The 19,376-nt window shown below is 38.7% G+C and overlaps 1 protein-coding gene across 1 annotated transcript in view; it reads left to right on the top strand.

Annotated features, from left to right (window-relative positions):
• Positions 1–19,376, top strand: part of LOC126100839 (cytochrome P450 6j1-like) — a 101,020-nt gene that overhangs the window by 70,163 nt on the left and 11,481 nt on the right. Inside the window, exon 6 of the mRNA XM_049911492.1 lies at positions 3,968–4,186. Within this exon, the coding sequence (XP_049767449.1) occupies positions 3,968–4,186 (219 nt within the window). The remainder of the gene's footprint in view (positions 1–3,967; positions 4,187–19,376) is intronic.

The raw sequence follows: 19,376 nt of genomic DNA, 5'->3' as shown, positions 1-19,376 counted from the left end.
CTCCTCTTTTTAACTACGTACACATAGTAATTGTGCTAGCTGGACTGGTGGCAGCACTTTGGATGTCATGAGTGATTTCTTCCACTAATTTGATTCAATTTTGTACAACCATCCTCTGTAATGCTTGACAGTCCCTTTCCAGCTGTACATAATATTTACCTGGTCTTGGTTTATCTGTCGTTGTTCCACTTCATAATCACATCATCAATAGGCAGCGAGATTTAGAAGGGTTGAAATGTCCCTGATGGACTCATGCAATATGCTATGACTAGACCATGTTCAAAGTCTGAGCTCTTCTGACCTACCCTTTGTGCTGTTATTGTTTCTCTACCGACAACACAATACTCCCCACCTCCCTTTGTAATTGCCTCTCATGACAGCTACTGGCCAATTCCACATTACATGGGAGTGTCTGGTTACTTCTGATCAGATAATGTATTCTTAGAAACTTTCATTTCTTTTTTTTAGTAACGTTTTTTCCTCTCTGAAGAACACAAGAAAAAATTAGGTCCATCTAAAACTTTTTCAGATCTCTCTCTGTCCCCCCCCCCCCCGGTCATGTGCGAACTCCGGACACAAATGTGATGCCACCTCACTCTCTTTCTTTACTGACCTAACTTCCCACGTATGAATGAGAGCTATTCAGAAAGTAAAGTCCAATCGATCATGAAATGGAAATCACAGTGAAAATCAAAAATGTTTTATTTGCAACCTGTCAGCTACTTTTCTATATAGTCACTGCTCTGACTTAGACATCTGTCATAGCGTTGTACCAGCTTTCCAGTACCCTTGTCACAGAAGGCAGCCACCTGTGCTTTCTGCCTCTTCTCTATGCTGGTCTGCAGTTCATTGTCTGTGCCAGAATGTTGTCTTCATAGCCAGCGGTTCATGTGAGCAGAGGTAAACATCAGAGGGAGCCATGTCTGTGTTGTATGTTGGATGATCAAACCTATCCATCAAAAATGCTGCAGGGGCATCCTCATTGCCCCTGGAGGTGCAACCAAGAATCGTCATAATAAGAAAGTGCATGATAGGTATGTTACAAGGGGTTGCATATCAGGTGGAACCTCTTGACAGACACCCATACTTGGCGGGAGACACTGTTGTGCTCAGAACTGAAAAGAGCAACTTAACGCGATTGGCAGGCGTACTAGAGACACTACCCAACACATCTGTGCAAAACTTCATTAGATTTTCACTGTTATTTCCATTTCATGATCTATCTGACCTTATTTTCTGAATAGCCCTTGTAGTTAACATGCCTAATATCTCGACAATCAATATGACTTAAACTAAGCGTAAGTGTCTTGGTGGGTGTCCGAATAACATTCCAACTTTTAATAGGGTCTATGTTTCACTTTGTTACATTTCTGCACTCAGGAAGTAAACTTACAGCAACTTATTCATTTTAACATTTGATAGATTGTTTGTTCCAGTGAGCTGTCTTCAAATGCCCAATTCAAATGGTCTGCATCTATATACATACTCTGAAAGCAGCCATACAGTGCGTGGTAGTGGGGAACCTAGCATCACTGCTGTCATTCTCTTTCCTGTCACATTCACAAATGGAGTGAGGGCCAAAGGACTGTTTATACATTTCCATATAAGCCCTATCTCTCATTTTGTCTTTGCCATCCTTATGCATGATGTTTGTTGATGGCAGTAAGGGTGTTCTGCAGTATATTCCTAATGCTGGTTTTCTGCTTTTCCTCAATAGTAAATTGTGAAAAGAACATCTTCTCACATCCTAGGATTCCCATTTGAGTTCACAGAACATTTCCATAATATTCATGTGTTGATCAAATCTGCTGGCAACAAATCTAGCAGCATATCTCTGAAATGTTTTGATATCTTCTTTAAACCGGCCTGGTGTGAATTCTAAAGATTCAAGCAGTATTCAAGAATGAGTTTTACTTGGTCTCCTTTATAGATGAGCTACACTTTCCTAGAATTGTCCATAAACTGAAGTTGACCATACACCTACTGTACAGATGGCCTTATGCACTCATTGCACTTGACGTCCCTTTGTAACATTACAAGTTACATGGCATTACTTGTAGTTGTTGTTGCATGAACCCAGAAGAAATTCAGAAGAGAAGCTCCCCATTTGTGAGACACTGGCAAAATTTTATGCACCTTTAAATGCAGGTATGAGACTGGGGGTAAACATTTTGATGTTTATGTAGATGAAAAACAAAATATTTGTTCGGCCATTAGTTCCCTGTTTCAAAATAGTAACATTAGGATCTACTACTGCTTCTGTAATTTTCATCCTAAAGGTTTGAGACACTATCTATGTACACTTTAAGGGAAAAAATCATAAAGGAATTATCTGAATGATACTGAAACAGGTAGATGTGATATACATGTACAAACAAACAAGTGGGTATAATTTCAGAAAAATTGGATGATTTATTCAAAGGGCAAGAGCTTCACATATTGAGCAAGTCAATAATGTGTTGGTCCACCTCTGGCCCATATGAAACAATTATTTGACTTGGCATTGATTCACAGAGTTGCCGGATGTCTCCTGAGGGATATCATGCCAAATTTTGTCCAATTGGTGGGTCAGACTGTCAAAATCCCAAGCTGATTGGAGGGCCCTGCCCATAAATCTTCAGACATTTTCGATTGGGGAGAGATCCATTGACATTCTGGCCAAGGCAGAGTTTTGCAAGCATGAAGACAAGCAGTAGATACTCTTGCTGTGCGCAAGCAAGCATTATGTTGCTGAAATGAAAGCCCAAGGTAGTTTGCCATGAAGAGCAACAATAGAATATCATCAATGTATGGCTGTACTGTAAGAGTGCCACAGATGGTAACCAAAGAGGTCCTGTAATGAAATGTAATGACAACCCGGACCATCACTCCCAATAGTTGGGTCATATGGTGAGTGACAGTTTGGTATCCCCTGTTGCCTCGGGTGTCTCTAGACATGTCTTTATTGGTCATCAGGGCCTAGAATCCTATTTACTGTAGTAGAATTGTCTTCGTGGATGAGTCTTGTTTCAATGAGCAGCAAAGGTGTGTCTGGAGATCCCCAAACAGCAGCAGGACACCAACCTAGCTGTCACCTGCCATACAATCTTATTAAGAGGAGCAATGGTCAGGGGTGCCATTTCATTTTGCAGCAGGACCCCTTCGTCATCCATGGCACACTTATATCACAGTGGTACGTTAACAATATTCAAGCCTCATTTTGTTGCACTTCATGGCAAGCCATCCTTAACTTGCATTTCAATAAGACAATGCCCACCCACAGATGGCAAGAGTTTCTACTACTTGTCTTCATGCTTGCCGAACCCTACCTTGGCCAGCAAGGTCGCCAGATTTCTACCCAATCGAGAATGTTTGGAGCATTTTGGGCACAGCCCTCCAATCAGCTTGGCATTTTGATGAGCTAATGCACCAACTGGGCAGAATTTGGCATAGTATTCCTCAGGAGGACATCGAACAACTATCAGTCAGTGCCAAGCCAAATAACTGTTAGCACAAGGGCCAAATTTCTGTCCCATTCGGATAAGTCCTTCTTGGTGCATTGTTTCGTTTTCTCTTATAGTGTATTAGATGAGTTGCTAGGTTTTATTGTAAATGTTGTATAAAACTTGCACATAAGGAAGGTTAGGGTTCAACCTCCTGTCAACAATGAGGTCATCAGAGATAGTGCATAAACTCAGTTAGCAGTATGATGGGGAAGAAAAGCAGTTGTCCTTTCAAAGAAACTACCCTAGCATTTTCCTTGAATAGTTTATGGGAAACACAGAAAAAAATAAATATGTAACTGGACAAGGACTTGAAATGCCATCCATCCGGACGTGATTTCAGTGTTCTACCATTTCACCTCCTCTCTCAGTATGTCATCTGTGTCTGTGATGTTAGAGATAGACAATTATTGGCCAATGTGATGGGTCACAACTACACTTAATCAAATGCAATATTTTTAACCCATGTTTCTTTTTGTGGCCAGGATTTGACCAGAAAGATGTGGTGGCTCAGGTACTGACCTTCCTAATGGCCGGCTTTGAGACCTCCGCCTCAACCATGGTGTTCACGCTGTACGAACTGGCTCTGAACCAGGAGCTGCAACAGCGCATCCGCCAGCAGGTGAAGGAGGTGGCCGCCAAGCATGGCAGCATCACATACGAAGCTGTTGCAGAGATGACCGACCTCAACAATGCCGTCAGTGGTCAGTTTCTCGTCATTTATCCTATCATCTTGATGATAGATGGAAACATACAAATTTTTAGCTGCAAACACATACTTACAAGTGAATATATGACTTCAACACCTACTTTTGTACTACACAATCCGCCGTACAGTGTTGGGGTAGGGTACATAGCGTCCTTGATGAATTTTCTTTTATGGGCATTAGGCCATGGTCCGAGGCATGTATCTGTGCCTAAGCTTTCTATCAGTTACTGCGGGAGACCTCATAGGGGGTTATAAAGAATCAGGGATCAGTTTAAAACATAAGCAAACTAAGCAAGCTGAACTGCAGTGGTCATTTCATGACATCATCAGGATGCTGCCTAAGATGTCTAATTTCAGTCGTTGTTCTGTTTTGTTTAATACTTTGGAGACCACCGACTAAGAAGCATGTAGAGCCTAGAAAACCCGACATTTATGACATTATTTAAAGCATTACTGACACACATGAAATTAAAATATTTTCAGGAGTAATACAGATTAAAAAAGACCAAGCCTAAAGATTTATTTTTCAGATAACAAATTTTAAAGCAATGATGACAAAGTGTAACTAGCCTTCCAAAAAAAGTACAAGGTGAGTTATTGAGCAATTTATTCCACTTGAGCTTCCAGAATCTCTTGCTCACTCAACAAACATGACATATTTGTAGCAGAATTACAGCAAAGTGTGAGTGCATTCATGAAATTACATCAACGTGATCATATACTGGCTCAGTCATTCTTGACAGCAGCTGTTGTGTGTGATAATGTTACTTTTGAAATAATTCTATAAATTGACAAAAGAACATGGTATGTGTAAGGCTCAGACAGCAAGAGGGCCATACATTGTTCTCATATTAAATGAGTCCAGTATTCAAATGACAGATGGCTTGCACATCGAGAAAATCGCAGCCCGACCTATATGCGAGTGTGGTCTTTTGAACTCAGCATTGTGGCCTGAGATATTTTTGGGCTTTGCTCCAAAGTGTTGGGGATTGCTTTTGTGCTTTTGAATTTTTGTGCCCTCTCTATGCATCCTAGCATAGTAATGATCAAATACTGATAATCTTAGTATAATAGAAATTAATTTGGTGGTCCCAATGCATGATCTGCTACTGAAGTTTTGCTGATGACAGTTGTTCTTGTTGTGAGCCTACAACCCACTACAACTCCATAACACCAGTCGGCATAACTGTGATCTTAGGCAGCGGTCCGGTGATCCAGCTATTGCATGGTTATGTATAAACAATTTTCCTTACTGAGCTTGTTTAAGTTTCAAACTCCTATCTGAGTCTTTATAGCCTCTGATGATGACTCCAGTATTAGGAGATGAAACATCAGCCACAGAAATATGCTTTGGACCATTGCCTTCTTTTATGCCCACAAAACAAAAGCCACCAAGACACTAGACCGGCCTTAAAAGCCCGCATTGTAGTTTATATCATGTAACAGCGTAGTGTTCCAGGTTTCATGTTCATGCTGCATGGGAAGAAATAGTCAATAACCCTCCACATGGACTCAAATTTCTCTAAATTTAGCACTGTTATCATGGTAAGTCTGCAATCAGGTTAAGAGGAGCAAGCAATGCTAACTGACCATCTCCATCTGCAGTTTGTTAAGCACTCCCATGACATCCTAGTACTGACTAAACAGAAACTTGGGGGTGAATCGAGCATATCTTCATGGAATTTCTTCCATTAATTCAACTTGGTAAGGGCCCCAGGCTGATGAACAACACTTGGGAATTGGTCACGAGAGGTATTGTAACCAACCTATTTTGTGCTGGAATTACACTTCCTCAGGATTCCTCCAAGTGAATCTGAGGCTGAAATTTGCATTTCCCACTGCTAGGTTTATGCTGTCATTTCACCTTAAATTAGTTAGTTGCTAACCTTTGCTCCTGGTGGTGATTATCAGCAGATCTCTGTGTATTTCATAATAGGTTTCAGATGGTGTCACCACACTCTAACATATACAGTCACGACAGCCACTGCTGTGAAAGTTATTACCATTTTGATAGATGAAACACCATTAGCACCACTAATGGTGAGAGAGCAACCTGCAGGATTAATGTTGCTGCTGTCTGTTCTTATTATGATATGCACATTTTTTGAAACTTCACAGTTTTCTGTGGTGTCTAATGAAGCACATTTTCTTACATGTCACTCAACTTTCCATCATACAACTCTTGCCATTTGTGGCTCAGTTATAGCAGCAATTGTGGAATGGGTTTCTTCTGTGTGGGGAAAAAGTTGTCTTGCTTTTGAAATTTTATCGTCACATGTGTGGTTTTCCCTTCAGCTACAGTTGTTGTGGCTTATTTGGCATGTTAAATAATGTGAGTTCCACATTCCGTACACATTTCCTATGTTCTAAATTCACTGATTTGACTGGAAGTGTAGTGAACAAAACTTCATTTGTTGAGTAGATGTATGAAGTCTTTCAGCAAAAGGTCAGATCTTCTGGTGTTTACAAGCCATTTTCAGTTCTTAAAGGGAAATGACAATGTTGAGTAAATATCAATAGGTTATAAGAGAATTGTAAATAAACTGCCATGTAATGTACTGTTTTGTACCTTCCCAGGGTCGGTAGGAAATGGACAAATATTGTGTCTTCTTTTTTATGTTTCTGCATTTTTTATGATGGACGATACACTCATTTGTAAAAACCATTCTATGAACCTATATAAACAATTATGGTTTGCTTTCGTGGAACTAAACAGTATAACTTGCTGGATGCTTAGCGTGCTGCTATCACAGTAGCTAACAAAAATAAATTGCAGTTTCGCAACTGTTATGTTAAACTTATAGAGTATAAATATCTACAGAGTAGCATTGAGATGTGCAGAATGGGAATTCCGTCTGTAACATCTCCTGCAGCACAAGCCATGTGATCTCTGAAATGGGACATTTTAGAGTATTTTGGGTGTTATTACTTTGCTGCTTCACATAGATCACTGTCAGAAGTACTGTGAAACATTGTATAAGCATTTTACAGACATCTTAGCAATTTGATACCAGAAACTGAAGTTGACTTGAAGATGTAAAGAACAATGGCATTGTGATTTCTCACAACAGCATCATAGCTGAGAGTCCACTTTATTACAATTTTTTGATAACAGGATACGAATTGACAGCCAACAATTTTTTATATATTTTCTATTGCACTGATTCACATTGTTGAATCTGTTCTTCTTAATTATGTTACAATGATGCAGTATGGGAAACTGTCTTGTGCAGGAATAGATACATTCAGAGTTTTGCATCCCTGCATAAACTGGAGGATATCAACCAGACTGTCATGAACAAATTCTATCTGCATATCAACATAGCACCATTATGTGTACACTGACTGGCAGTTTACTCAAACACACTTGGAAATTTATCTAGTATTTGTCTCATAAACACATGGCCATAAAATTGCAGAATTATCTCTACAAGACTTCCTAATATTGTGTCTCAGTATTTTTCAACATATAAAGTGCCTCATCCGAATATGAAATTTACAGTTATATATTTGTTATACATACCTACGGAAAGTACCTGGTCCTACATTCACCTACTTCTCTTTATATTTGTAATGATGACAGTACTGCACCATAACTATTACTAAAACTCAAATGTGCAGAAACATATATAAAACAAGGTGAATATGTGTAATATTCAAGTTTTGGTATTACTGCAAATTGTAAACAACAAGTGTTGTCCTAAAATCACATGACCAGACCAATTTGACATTGAAAACATGCACAGTGGGCTATGCTCACTCCATAGATATAAGGTAGACTTTGATGTCACCTATGTGTACACAATAGCCTCATCTGTGGACAGTCTCCAAGGCTACAGATGCTATCTGCCAAGTATCTTTTCCTCGGTTGTGCAAATGATTATCATGTCAGCGCAACTGCACAATGTAGGAGGGAACAATGCCATCTACATTCTACATGTAAGGAAAAATTACACTGCAGGTTGTTTATTCAGCAATCACATCTGGATGTTGTTTGTTTATGTCTTGCATTACACCTCATTTCAGGAGCAGTAACATCTACAAGTACTTATCAGATTTCAACAGCAGTGAGTTGTGGTTTATCGAGACTGTGGTTCATTGGTCTGTGATACTGCTGATCACATTGTTCAGGATGTGAATAGTGACTCGATGGGTTTGGGAGGGCCATACTCAACGACAATAAGAGCTCAGTGGCACTGCACAACTAGCGCCCAAAAGTTGCTTTTTGCTCAGCTGTGCAGTATCAAATGGCCAAGTCACTTAACTTGAATAAGTAACTGGGCCTGTCTGCAGCAAAGTTAGTATCAACATGCCAACCATTATTGAGGCTTCCCTTGATGCAGCAGCAGAGAGAGGTGTGCTAAAAGACAATACTGAACACAGAAGTGGTGCAATGTTGTATTTTCAGAAAATTCCCAGTTCTGCATGCAGCATCATGATGGCTGTATCCATGTATTGAGGCTCAGAGGAAAATGAGTATAACCAAATTGGACACATCATCATACAGGCCCTGGCTGAATGATATTTGGTGCCACTGGGTACTGAACACAATTACCTCTGACTCACATAGCCAGTAATTTGGAAAGCAGGTGTCACATTTCTGACATGTTAAGGCCTGTATCTGTGCCCTGTCTTCAAGGTCTCCATTGTGTTAACCTTCAACATCATGTTAACTTCCAACAAGATAACTTAAGGCTGCATGCACCCTGTGCTGTCCTCGTCTGCCTTGATACAGAGGGCATTGAACCACAGCACATTATCCAAATCTCTCAGCTGCTGTAAACATCTGGTCATAACTGATGAGTCACCAACAGACCAGCACAGCACCTCTCACCAGTAGCTATGGTTGGTGAACTCTGGCATAGAGTTGAATCAGCATGGAATGACAATGTGCTTGATGTAGGCTTATCAGGCTTTCAGTTACTTGAATGACCACCTACAGACTTTTTAGGCTCAAGACTAGCTGATGAATACAAAGTGCCTCATACATGAGTAACTGAGCAGTACACGAAAGATTACATTTAAAATACTGACTCCAAAAGACTGTTTGGATCTCTGAACATCCCTGAAAGCCCAATATCAGATGTTTCAAGTTTCTTCATCCAGAATTACTCTTTAGTTTTATGGAAGTTTCTTAGCAAACACCACTAATCCTCCCTGCAGTGAACATACATAAAATGATTTGTAAACAGGGGCATTCCTTTGTACAGTCTGAGGCAGATCACGAGACATGAAAGTCTTTGGGCTGTCAAGGGAAATCAGCTGCCAATGTTGATGCTGCTATTCCAGATTATAGGGACCGAAGTTCAAACTCTGAACCAACACCTTTGGCAAAGTTGTTCATTTCAAAACTATCAGAGCTGGAGATGCAGGTTCATTGGAGATTCTGACCTTCTTAGTAAGAGATGAAGCCAGGGTACATCTTTTATCCCGGAAGTGCTGTTACCCCCATCGGTAGCTTCTTAAACCCACAATCCCTTGAATATACATTGCTGGAAAAAAAAATTAATACATTCTTTTAGAGATTTCTGATTCACTGAAGATCTATTGTTGGAATAGTGAATACGGAGTGCATAAAATTACTAGGTTAACAGATCAATAACACAAGCAGTTCTGAGGTACCCAGTAATGAACCATGCTGAAACACCCATATTAGAACATGGTGTAGCCTCCGTGGGCTGCAATGCAGGTGCTGCCTCTCCAATTGATCATACAGATTGTGAATTCCTGGGATTGTTATACCATGCCTGCTTGACCTGTAAGTGTTGTTAGTTGATGAGTCACCCAAGTCACTTCTAATTCCATCATATCCCACACATGCTTATTTGGAAACAAGTCCAGAGATTGTGCTGGCTGGAGAAGTTTCTGCATGTCTTCCAGAGCACATTGAGTTTCACAGGCAGTGCGGGGGTGAGCATTATCCTGCTGGAACAACATATCACCTTCCTGTTGCAAGAATGGCCAAAGAATGGGTCTAATAACATTCTGCATGTACTGAGCTTTGGTTAGCACTCCCTCCAGAAAGACAAAGGTGAAAGAGTGTCATAGCTTATCACACCCCAGTCCATAAGATGTAGGGTGGAGCCAGTGTGTCTTGGAGGACTGCACTCTGTGAGACAGCTCTCACCAGGTCCACAGGCAAACAACCATCATGTGCATATGCAGGCAGAATCTGCTTTCATTGCTGAAGATCACGGTGCACCATTCCATCTTCCAAGTGATCCTTTGACAGCACCAGTCAAGCCATGCACATCAATTTCGTAGCATGAAAAATGAGCTAGAGATCTGTGTGTCTGTGGACCCACTGCTAATAACTGGTTTGCAACAGTTCGTGTTGAGACATCTGGGCTCACAAACCCGTTTATCTGTGCTTTGGTAGCAGTACAATTTGCCACTGCAGCCCTTACAACACAACAATTCTTGCAGGCATCTGTGCTGCATGGATGTCCAGAACTTCATCTATGGGTGTGAGAATGTTCATGCATCTACTGATATTAGAATCGTTGCACAGGTAATGCAGCACATTGAGCTTGTGTGACAATTCTCCAAAATGACAATCCCACCACCATTTGGAAGGCCACAATTTGACATCTTTCAGATGTTCTCAGTTGGCTGTAGAAAGCACGAGTGCAACTCTGTGGCATGGATGCCTGCTTGCTTCATACATTTGCACTATACTGAGCCTTCTGGGTATCAGCATTTCCTATTAAAAGGTAGACACAGATGTCACTCATGTAGCTATGCACCACGTTATTTGTTGGCAGACAAAGTTGAAACCACTATCAATACATCTACTATCCCACAGGTGGCATATGTTGTCATCGGATTAAAATTGATGTCATCTTTCCAGGTGCACAAATTTTTTTCTGGCAATGTTCTTATCTTGTGGTTATCATTTCATACAGGGTTTTGGGTCAACAGCTTCATATGTCTGATGTGATATTAGAGGTTTAATAACAGATGGACTTTATGTAATCAATATTAATTTTCACTTTGCAGCAGGGTATGCATTTATTTGAAACTTCCTGGGAGATTAAAACTTTATGCCAGAATGAGACTCAAACATGGGTCCTTTGCCTTTCACTGGCAAGTGCTCTACCTGTCCCAGGTTCCAGTCCAGTTGCACAACACAGTTTTAATCTGTCAGGAAGTTTCATATCAGCATACATTGCACTGCAAAGTGGATAGTAATTCTGGAAACACTTCTCTAGGCTGCGCCTAAGCCAAGTACTCCCAGTATTCTTTCTTCTAGGAGTGCTACTGCCACAAGGTATAGAGGGAACTTGTGCAATTTTGGATGGTAGGTGTTGAGGTACTGGCAAAAGTAAAGCTGTGAGGGCAGGCCATGAGTCATGCTTGGATAGCTCACTCAGTAGAGCGCTTGCCTGCAAAAGCCAAAGGTCTCAGATTCGAGTCCAGGTTCAGCACACAGTTTTAGTCTGCCAGGAATTTTCAAAACTTTCTGCAATGTTTTTTTTTTATATTATTGTTAGCTTCCATCATAAGTAAAAACATGGCTTTCAATATGACCACCAACACTGTTGCCACCATACCATTGTTTGTTGATAACGGTATATACATACATTTCACCAATTAAAGCTGTCAGGCCAACACCTGCCACTCTGCCAGTAACTGTTAGAAAAACTGTCCACCCTCAGTGGAGGCAGCTGATTTTATAACTGTAGCATGTGTCAGCATTGTCTCAGCAACCAAGCCATCCAACAGAATCACACAATAACATTATTATTTATACAGTTTCAAACAACACCAAAGGCCAATTTTAAGCATGACACAGTGGATAAGCATAGAATTCAGGGACCTTCACAGACTGTGGGTCAGTGTTTTATGCTAAATGTGTTTACAGTATATTGGCTGAACTGGATTGATGGTCTAAGCAGGCAAAAGAAAATTACTGAAAACAGCTAAAATAAGAATTTAATAGAACAGGGGTTTACATGTACAGCAAATGATTGCATTTGTTTAATAGATTACAAATCTGGAATTAGATTTTGCCAAGGCAAGATATTTCAAAAGTTGTCAATGGAATTTATTGGTGTAAGAATGCAGAGTGATGGTGGTAACATTGAATAAAATGATCTCAAGATCCCTGCTGCGTAAAATGGTTAAAATGCCGCTGAGCTTTCAGACAAGCTGTCCTTGGCCATTGCCATTGACTGCTGATGGGCCACTGTTGCGCCCTTATTTTATGCTCTTCTGTGAGTATGGTGAACTTCAAACTATAGAACATATTTTACATTGTGTAATTTATGGCTTCAAAGTGGGAGGAATTAGACATCCACAACATTGCTGGAGAAATTCTCCAGTGGCTGAGTAATCTTCAGTGTGCTATTTGACTGTAGTGTGTATAGTGTATATGTTACCTCATTAATAGATTACTGTTATTTTTAAATGGGGTTTGTGGGTTTCATTTCTTTTTTTTTTTTTTTTTACCAAATTTTTGTTGGAGACATGACTATCGATTTGATTTTGTGACTTCTCAGCAGGTGGCGTATCTTGCCTGACAGTGAACCACAGAATGGCAAAAAAGCAAGTTTCTTTCCCAGTACCTCGTCAGTGGTCTCATAGTGATTCTTGCTTCAGATCATTTCATTTATTTGCTAAATGTTGCAACTGTTGTCCCTGTAGACTTTGTGTAGTTAGCTCAGCACATGGGGCAAGTTGTCAGCATCTGACAGCATTCTTGCCTGATGCACCAATGTTTGTAACACAGCGTGCATCTGTGTTGGGTGATGATGCCTGATAGCATAAAAGTATGGATTGACTGTGGCCAACACAACCATTTCATTTGCAGTGGATGAGGGTGTCAAAGAAGCTTTTTCTACTTCCACAGAAAACTGGACATCAATGCTGTTGACATGCTCCAAGAACATGTCAAGTTTTTCATGTTCATGGAGCCATATAATACATGTGTCATCAGTGTTTTGGAAGAAACAACTAGGCCTCAGTTGGACTCTGTCTAAGGCAATATCCTTAAAATTCTCCATAAAGAGGGTTCCAATCACAATGCTGACCATCTGATCATAATATGGCCCCTGTACAGAAAATAAGAGAATGTAAGAGTGTGACAAAAAGCTGGACCATGTCACTTCCAAATAACTGGATTGATAGGTGGTATTTTAACCACTTGATGGGGCTGGAAGCCAAAACATTTAAAATACTGTCTTTAGAAGACACAAATTACTTGCATAACTGTGTTTTGACCTTGTACTTTGACTGAGCTACCTCAGTTGCTCCAGAATGCTTTATTATGGAAAAGTTAAAAAGCGAGTTAAGCAGTGCTCTCATAACAGTTTTGGTGTGACTGGTTCAGGGAAGCTGTCTCCCATAAAACCCATTATGTCACTGTGGTTCTGCCTACCAATGCATGATACTAATGTTGGGGATAACTTCTAAAGAGGAAAAACCAAATGCAAAAACATGAATTGCAGGACAAGATCTTGTAAATTAAATATGTGTAAAATGATTGACATAAGGAGAGACAGATAATTTCAAGCACTTTATTTTGTAACTGAAAGTGGCAGTTATCTTGCAACAGAATAAACTTTTACCACATCAAGATTTAGGTTATGAGTAACATAGAGCCTGCCATCTGAGGCAGTCAATGAGATACAGATTGAGAGCTTCCAGTCAAACTTAACAGGGCCAGTTTAAGGCCCAAGTGACACACGGTCATTTGGAGTGCTGTGCTGAGAGAAGCACCAGAGATACCCAAGCACAAAATTTGTGTACAATTGCATCATAATCAATAGTGAAAACAGACACTTGTGAAAGTAAAGAATAATAGAAGTAAATACATTCTAAGAAAGATGGATCCACAAATGATGTATTCATGAAATGACTGCATATCAAATATTGTGCTAGTTAGAACTGAAGCTGTGTTAGAGAGGGACCAAGTAGGATAGTCTAAAAATACATAAAGTTTCATGTGGATGACTTTGTGCTTCTTTTATAGTATACTTTATCACAAGATCTTCATCATTTACCAGTTATGACTGGACAGACTGCATGAATAATACAGACTCACGAGTTGTTTACAATTTTTGAATAACATATAAAGAAGGTTGTTCACAGTGATGATATACATGCCAGATGAAAACATTATTATTTTATCCATTCACTTTGTTCACTGTTGAAAAATTCTCCAATAAAGTACAATGGAACTTGTTTCAAACTCTGTGAAATTTTCCTTTTGAATAATTCTGATGACAGTCATTGCATTTCTCAAGGCAGTGTGATGAACATTTTTAGGGCAATCATTGGAAAACTTTGTTGTGCGCCAGACAATTAAATTTTCCTCTTCTTGTATGTGTAATAATAATGTATTTTTTGCCTCATGCTGAAAGCCCCTTTGGCTTTTTACATTGATGAGGCATAAAAACACATACTGGCTGAAAATGGTCATTATTCTTAACTGGGTGAATTTAGATTTATAGTGCTCCAGTCTTTTGCTTGATGTGATGATCCTGACAGCTTTTTTGTATCATTTACATACCCTTGCAAGTTGCAGAATGTCCCCATAACAGCAGACCATAATATCGCTATTAAATAGTACATAACACTCTGTTATGAGGTACTGGCCACTTAACAATGGTAGAGCCTGGAGTACACATACACTGTGGGGCTCATTCACAGACAGTTTGGTATCAAACATGAAGTTCACCAGTTTGACAGCCTCCTTATTATCCTGGCAACCAACCTGGCTAAGGCTGCACATGAAATTAGTGTATTTTCTCTTTGTTTGTTTTCATTTTATTTTTGATAAACCACTATTTGAAGTTTTCAAAGAGTACATCTGTTCTTAGTAGAGCTTGTGCAGCAGTTTTTCCTTTGCCACAAAAGGGTGGTTCATCATGAGATCATTGATATAAATAAGAAATAGGAGAGCTCCACAATGCTTGAATTTTTGTTCTTGGGAGGCTGCTCCATGGATTTACTTTGCCTGTCCCCAGTTTTCAAGATAAGATTGAAGAGTTGCCAGCACAACATCTTCAGTAACATAACATTTTAGCTTATTAAGCAGTATCTTGTGTGAGATGCAGTCAGATGCCTTGCTTAGGACACTGAATGTTAGTGCCACAAACTGGAATTATTGAAATTAATCAAAAACTGGACAATTCACATGGGTCACCTTTTTTTGGTGAACTGGTACTGTCTCTGCCAGTTTCAGGAATTGTGGGAAGACACCAAATGATAAACATTTGTTGATTACTGTGTCTACTTTGCCATGAGACTTTTTGCTTCTTTTATTATATGCTTTCACACATGTGACTTTTTGTTATAAGTTGTGACCCATCCTGCACATATAATAACAAAATCTTTATTACAATAAATCTCTTGTGCCTCAGATCTAGATGCAAATATTTACAGTCACTGCCATTTGAGTGAAAAGCATGTCACTTTAAATTGGTGCTGTCATCAGTAGTCAAATTTAGGTCCTCCCATTGATTTTGGTTTCATACCACACACACAAATTTATGTTATCCTTTCTGGTTGCATATGTAATAATTTTTGCCAAGTTTGTCAATTTTCTACTATTTGTGTGAAAAATTCCCTAACATTTAACTGCTTACTGGTAAGTTTTCCACAGTTAAATAGTGTCTTACGTTTAACATCTCAGTATAAGTACATAAGACCTGATGCAGTACTGCAGGAATCAAGAGAGTTTAAATTTACTGCAGTATCATGTCATGAAGTATCTAACATCATACAATCCCTAAAAACTCTTAAATCTGTGGGCTGGGATGAAATTCCAACAAATATCATAAAGGCAGGAAGTGACAGCATTGCACCTCAACTCTGTAAAATAATAAACCAATCATTTGATGAGGGCTGCTTTCCAGACAGACTGAAATATGCTGAAGTCTGTCCAGTCTACAAAAAGGGAAAACAAGATGATTTAGTAAATTTCCGCCCAGTGTCTATACTCCTAGTTTTCTCTAAAATAGTTGAACGAATAGTATGTAATCAATTAGAAAAGTACAATAAGTAAGGTAATATTATTCTCAATAACCAATATGGGTTTAGGAAGGGACGAAACACTTTACAAGCTGTAAATGAACTCATCTCCAAAGTAAGTAAATGCCCTGACAACAAACAAAGTGTATCTGGTATTTTCTGTGACCTCTCAAAGGCATTTGACACAGTAAACCATAAGCTACTGCTCCAAAAATTGGGTACCTATGGCTTCCATGGAAAATCTATAAGATGGTTTTCATCTTATCTCAAAAACAGATACCAAAGGGTGGTGATACATCAAAAGGGAGAGAACACTTGCTCTAGCTGGAAAGAAATTCAAGCAGGCATGCCCCAGGGCTCGATATTAGGACCACTTCTGTTCTTATATTACGTAAATGACATGCCTAGCAAAGTAAATACAGATACAATACTTTACGCAGATGATTCAACTGCTGTAGTCTGCTGCAAAAACACTGACGAATTAGTAAGGAACACGAAACAAACTCTACAATAACTTGAACAATGGATAAAAAATAATGCTATGAAATTAAATCTTGAAAAAACCCAAATCATACACTTCAGGACCAAACAAACTACTGAATGTATATCACAAATAGAATATTCAGGTAAAGAACTGACCACAGTTGATTCTGTAAAATTTCTTGGGATAACTTTAAATAAAAACTTGCAATGGACCGACCATGTGGACAGTTTACTGAAGAGATTAAATAGTGTAGTTTATGCAATGAGGGTACTACACAAAGTAACGGATTTAACAGTGAAGAAAACTGTATACCACACATATTTCATAACACTTATAAGATATGGAATAATATTTTGGGGTGCTGAAAAGACAAACCTTCTTCGAATCTTCAAACAAAAAAAAACAAAAAACAAAAAATCAGAGCAATGACAGGAACCAATAGTAGACATTCATGCAAACCACTATTCAAAAGCCTGGACTTCATGACAATCCCTTCCATCTTCATTTATGAAATACTTCTCTTTGAACAAAAAAACTCACATCAGTTTGAAGGAAATACATTCACACATGCCTATGAAACTAGACATAGATTGAAATACATGCTACCTTGTCACCGACTCACAGTATATGAAAATACTCCATATTACATGGCTCTGAAGATCAGAAATAAGATAAGGTCAATATTTGGGGAATCCACATTGGAGACCATTGGCACATACCTAAAAAGCAAATGTTATTATAGTCTAGAAGAATTTCTAAATGAATAAAAAGCAATGTTATATTTTAGAAGAATTTATAAATAGGAATAGGGAGTAAAGATGCAAGTACAAATGGTATACTTTCGAAGCCATATAGGTACAAAGTATACACGTTCACTGTATATTCATGTTTATATATAGAATTATAGGGTGGTTTGTATCCCGTTCAGTACATCCATACTTCATATAGGCATGTGAAGGCTATAGTAATGATTCAATGAGTTACGAAAAGATTTAAAATATAATGTTGTATTTTTATTATAATAAGCAATGTATGTATGAGGTATTTCCTGTAGTATATAAAATACTGTAACAACTTAGGTTAAAGACTGACGAGTCACCAATGTTCTCAATCGAATGATTGTATTGTATTGTATTGTATTTTTATTGGTCCTGTTGTCTACATAGCAGCTTATGCATAAGACATTGGACAAGTCAAGTTATAAATATACAGGCTGAAAGTAATTTCAAGGCATACATATTTAAGCTTACAATAATACACTTTACACACAAGTATTTATATAACACATTTCATAAATTTAAATATTCTTCAATGGAATAAAAGCAGTGATGCTGTAAATATGACTTTAGAGATTTTCCAAATGTATTGACCTCAGTGATAGCTTTTATGTTTTCAGGAAGTTTGTTATAAAGCTTAACTCCCATGTGAAAAGTACCTTTTTGGCACAGTGCTGTGCTGATTTGAGTCATATGTAAGTTCCTGTTTTGTCTGGTAAAGTGCTCATGTATATCACAGTTTTTTTGTAGCCTCTGGTCCTTGCCTATTACATTTAATTTAAAGAACAAAAGGGTTTCCATAATGTATACACACGGTAATGGGGGAATACCAGATTTCTTAAACAGGGGTTTACAAGAGTCTCTAGGCTTGCACCCAAACAAGATTCTAATGGCCCTTTTTTGTAGTTTAAAAGTGCTATTAGCTATTTTAGAGTTTCCCCAGAAGGTGACCCCATATCTAAGACGAGAATGAAAGTACGCATGATATGCATTCAATACTGTTTTCTCACTACAGCATGATTTTAATGAACAAAGAAGATAACATGTTTTGCTCAGTTCTGCATTGAGACATTCAATATGCTTATTCCATCTGATGTTACTCTGCAGCCAAAGTCCTAAGAATTTGGTTTCAGTACTGTTACCAACTGGTTCGTCATTGATAGAGACTGATGGGATAAACATGTCCTTGTTAGGAACATTGTGGAATTTTAGAGCAACAGTTTTCTTACTGTTTGTTACAAGCTGATTACTCTGTGCCCAGCTGCTAAGTTGTTTCGTTACCGTGTTTACTGTCTGCTGTAACTGTTCATCGTCGTCTCCTTTTAGTAGAATCGTGGTGTCATCTGCAAATATGATTGATTTGTGTGCATCAATATTTAAGCTTAGATCATTTACGTACAGAAGAAACAGAAGGGGTCCCAATACGGATCCTTGGGGTACACCACATTTTATTTGTTTATAGTCAGATAAGTGATTAGATTCAGTTTTTAGTTCAATATTTGTGTGCTTGACGCACACTGCCTGCATACGATTTGTCAGGAAGGAACTGATCCACTTGTTGGACAGACCTCGAATACCATATCTTTCTAGCTTTGATAGCAGAATTTTATGGTCCACCATGTCAAAAGCTTTTGACAAGTCAATAAAGACTCCTATTGTTTCCTGTTTTTTGTCCATCAGGTTTAGGATGGAATTGATGCACTCATAGACAGCAGTTGTCGTTGACCTCTTATTTCTGAATCCATGTTGTTCATTACATACGATGCTATTTTTATTTATAAATTTCATAAGTTTCTCGTACATAACTTTTTCCAGTACTTTAGAGATGCAGGAGGAAATTGTGATGGGTCTGTAGTTATTTACATTGTCTTTATCCCATTTTTTATATACAGGAATAACTTTTGATGTTTTTAACACATCAGGGAAAGTGCCTGCCTGAAGTGAGCAGT

The sequence above is a fragment of the Schistocerca cancellata genome, chromosome 9, assembly GCF_023864275.1.
Source record: "Schistocerca cancellata isolate TAMUIC-IGC-003103 chromosome 9, iqSchCanc2.1, whole genome shotgun sequence".
Classification (NCBI taxonomy): Eukaryota; Metazoa; Arthropoda; class Insecta; order Orthoptera; family Acrididae; genus Schistocerca; species Schistocerca cancellata.
This window is presented reverse-complemented; position numbering and strand designations above follow the sequence as displayed.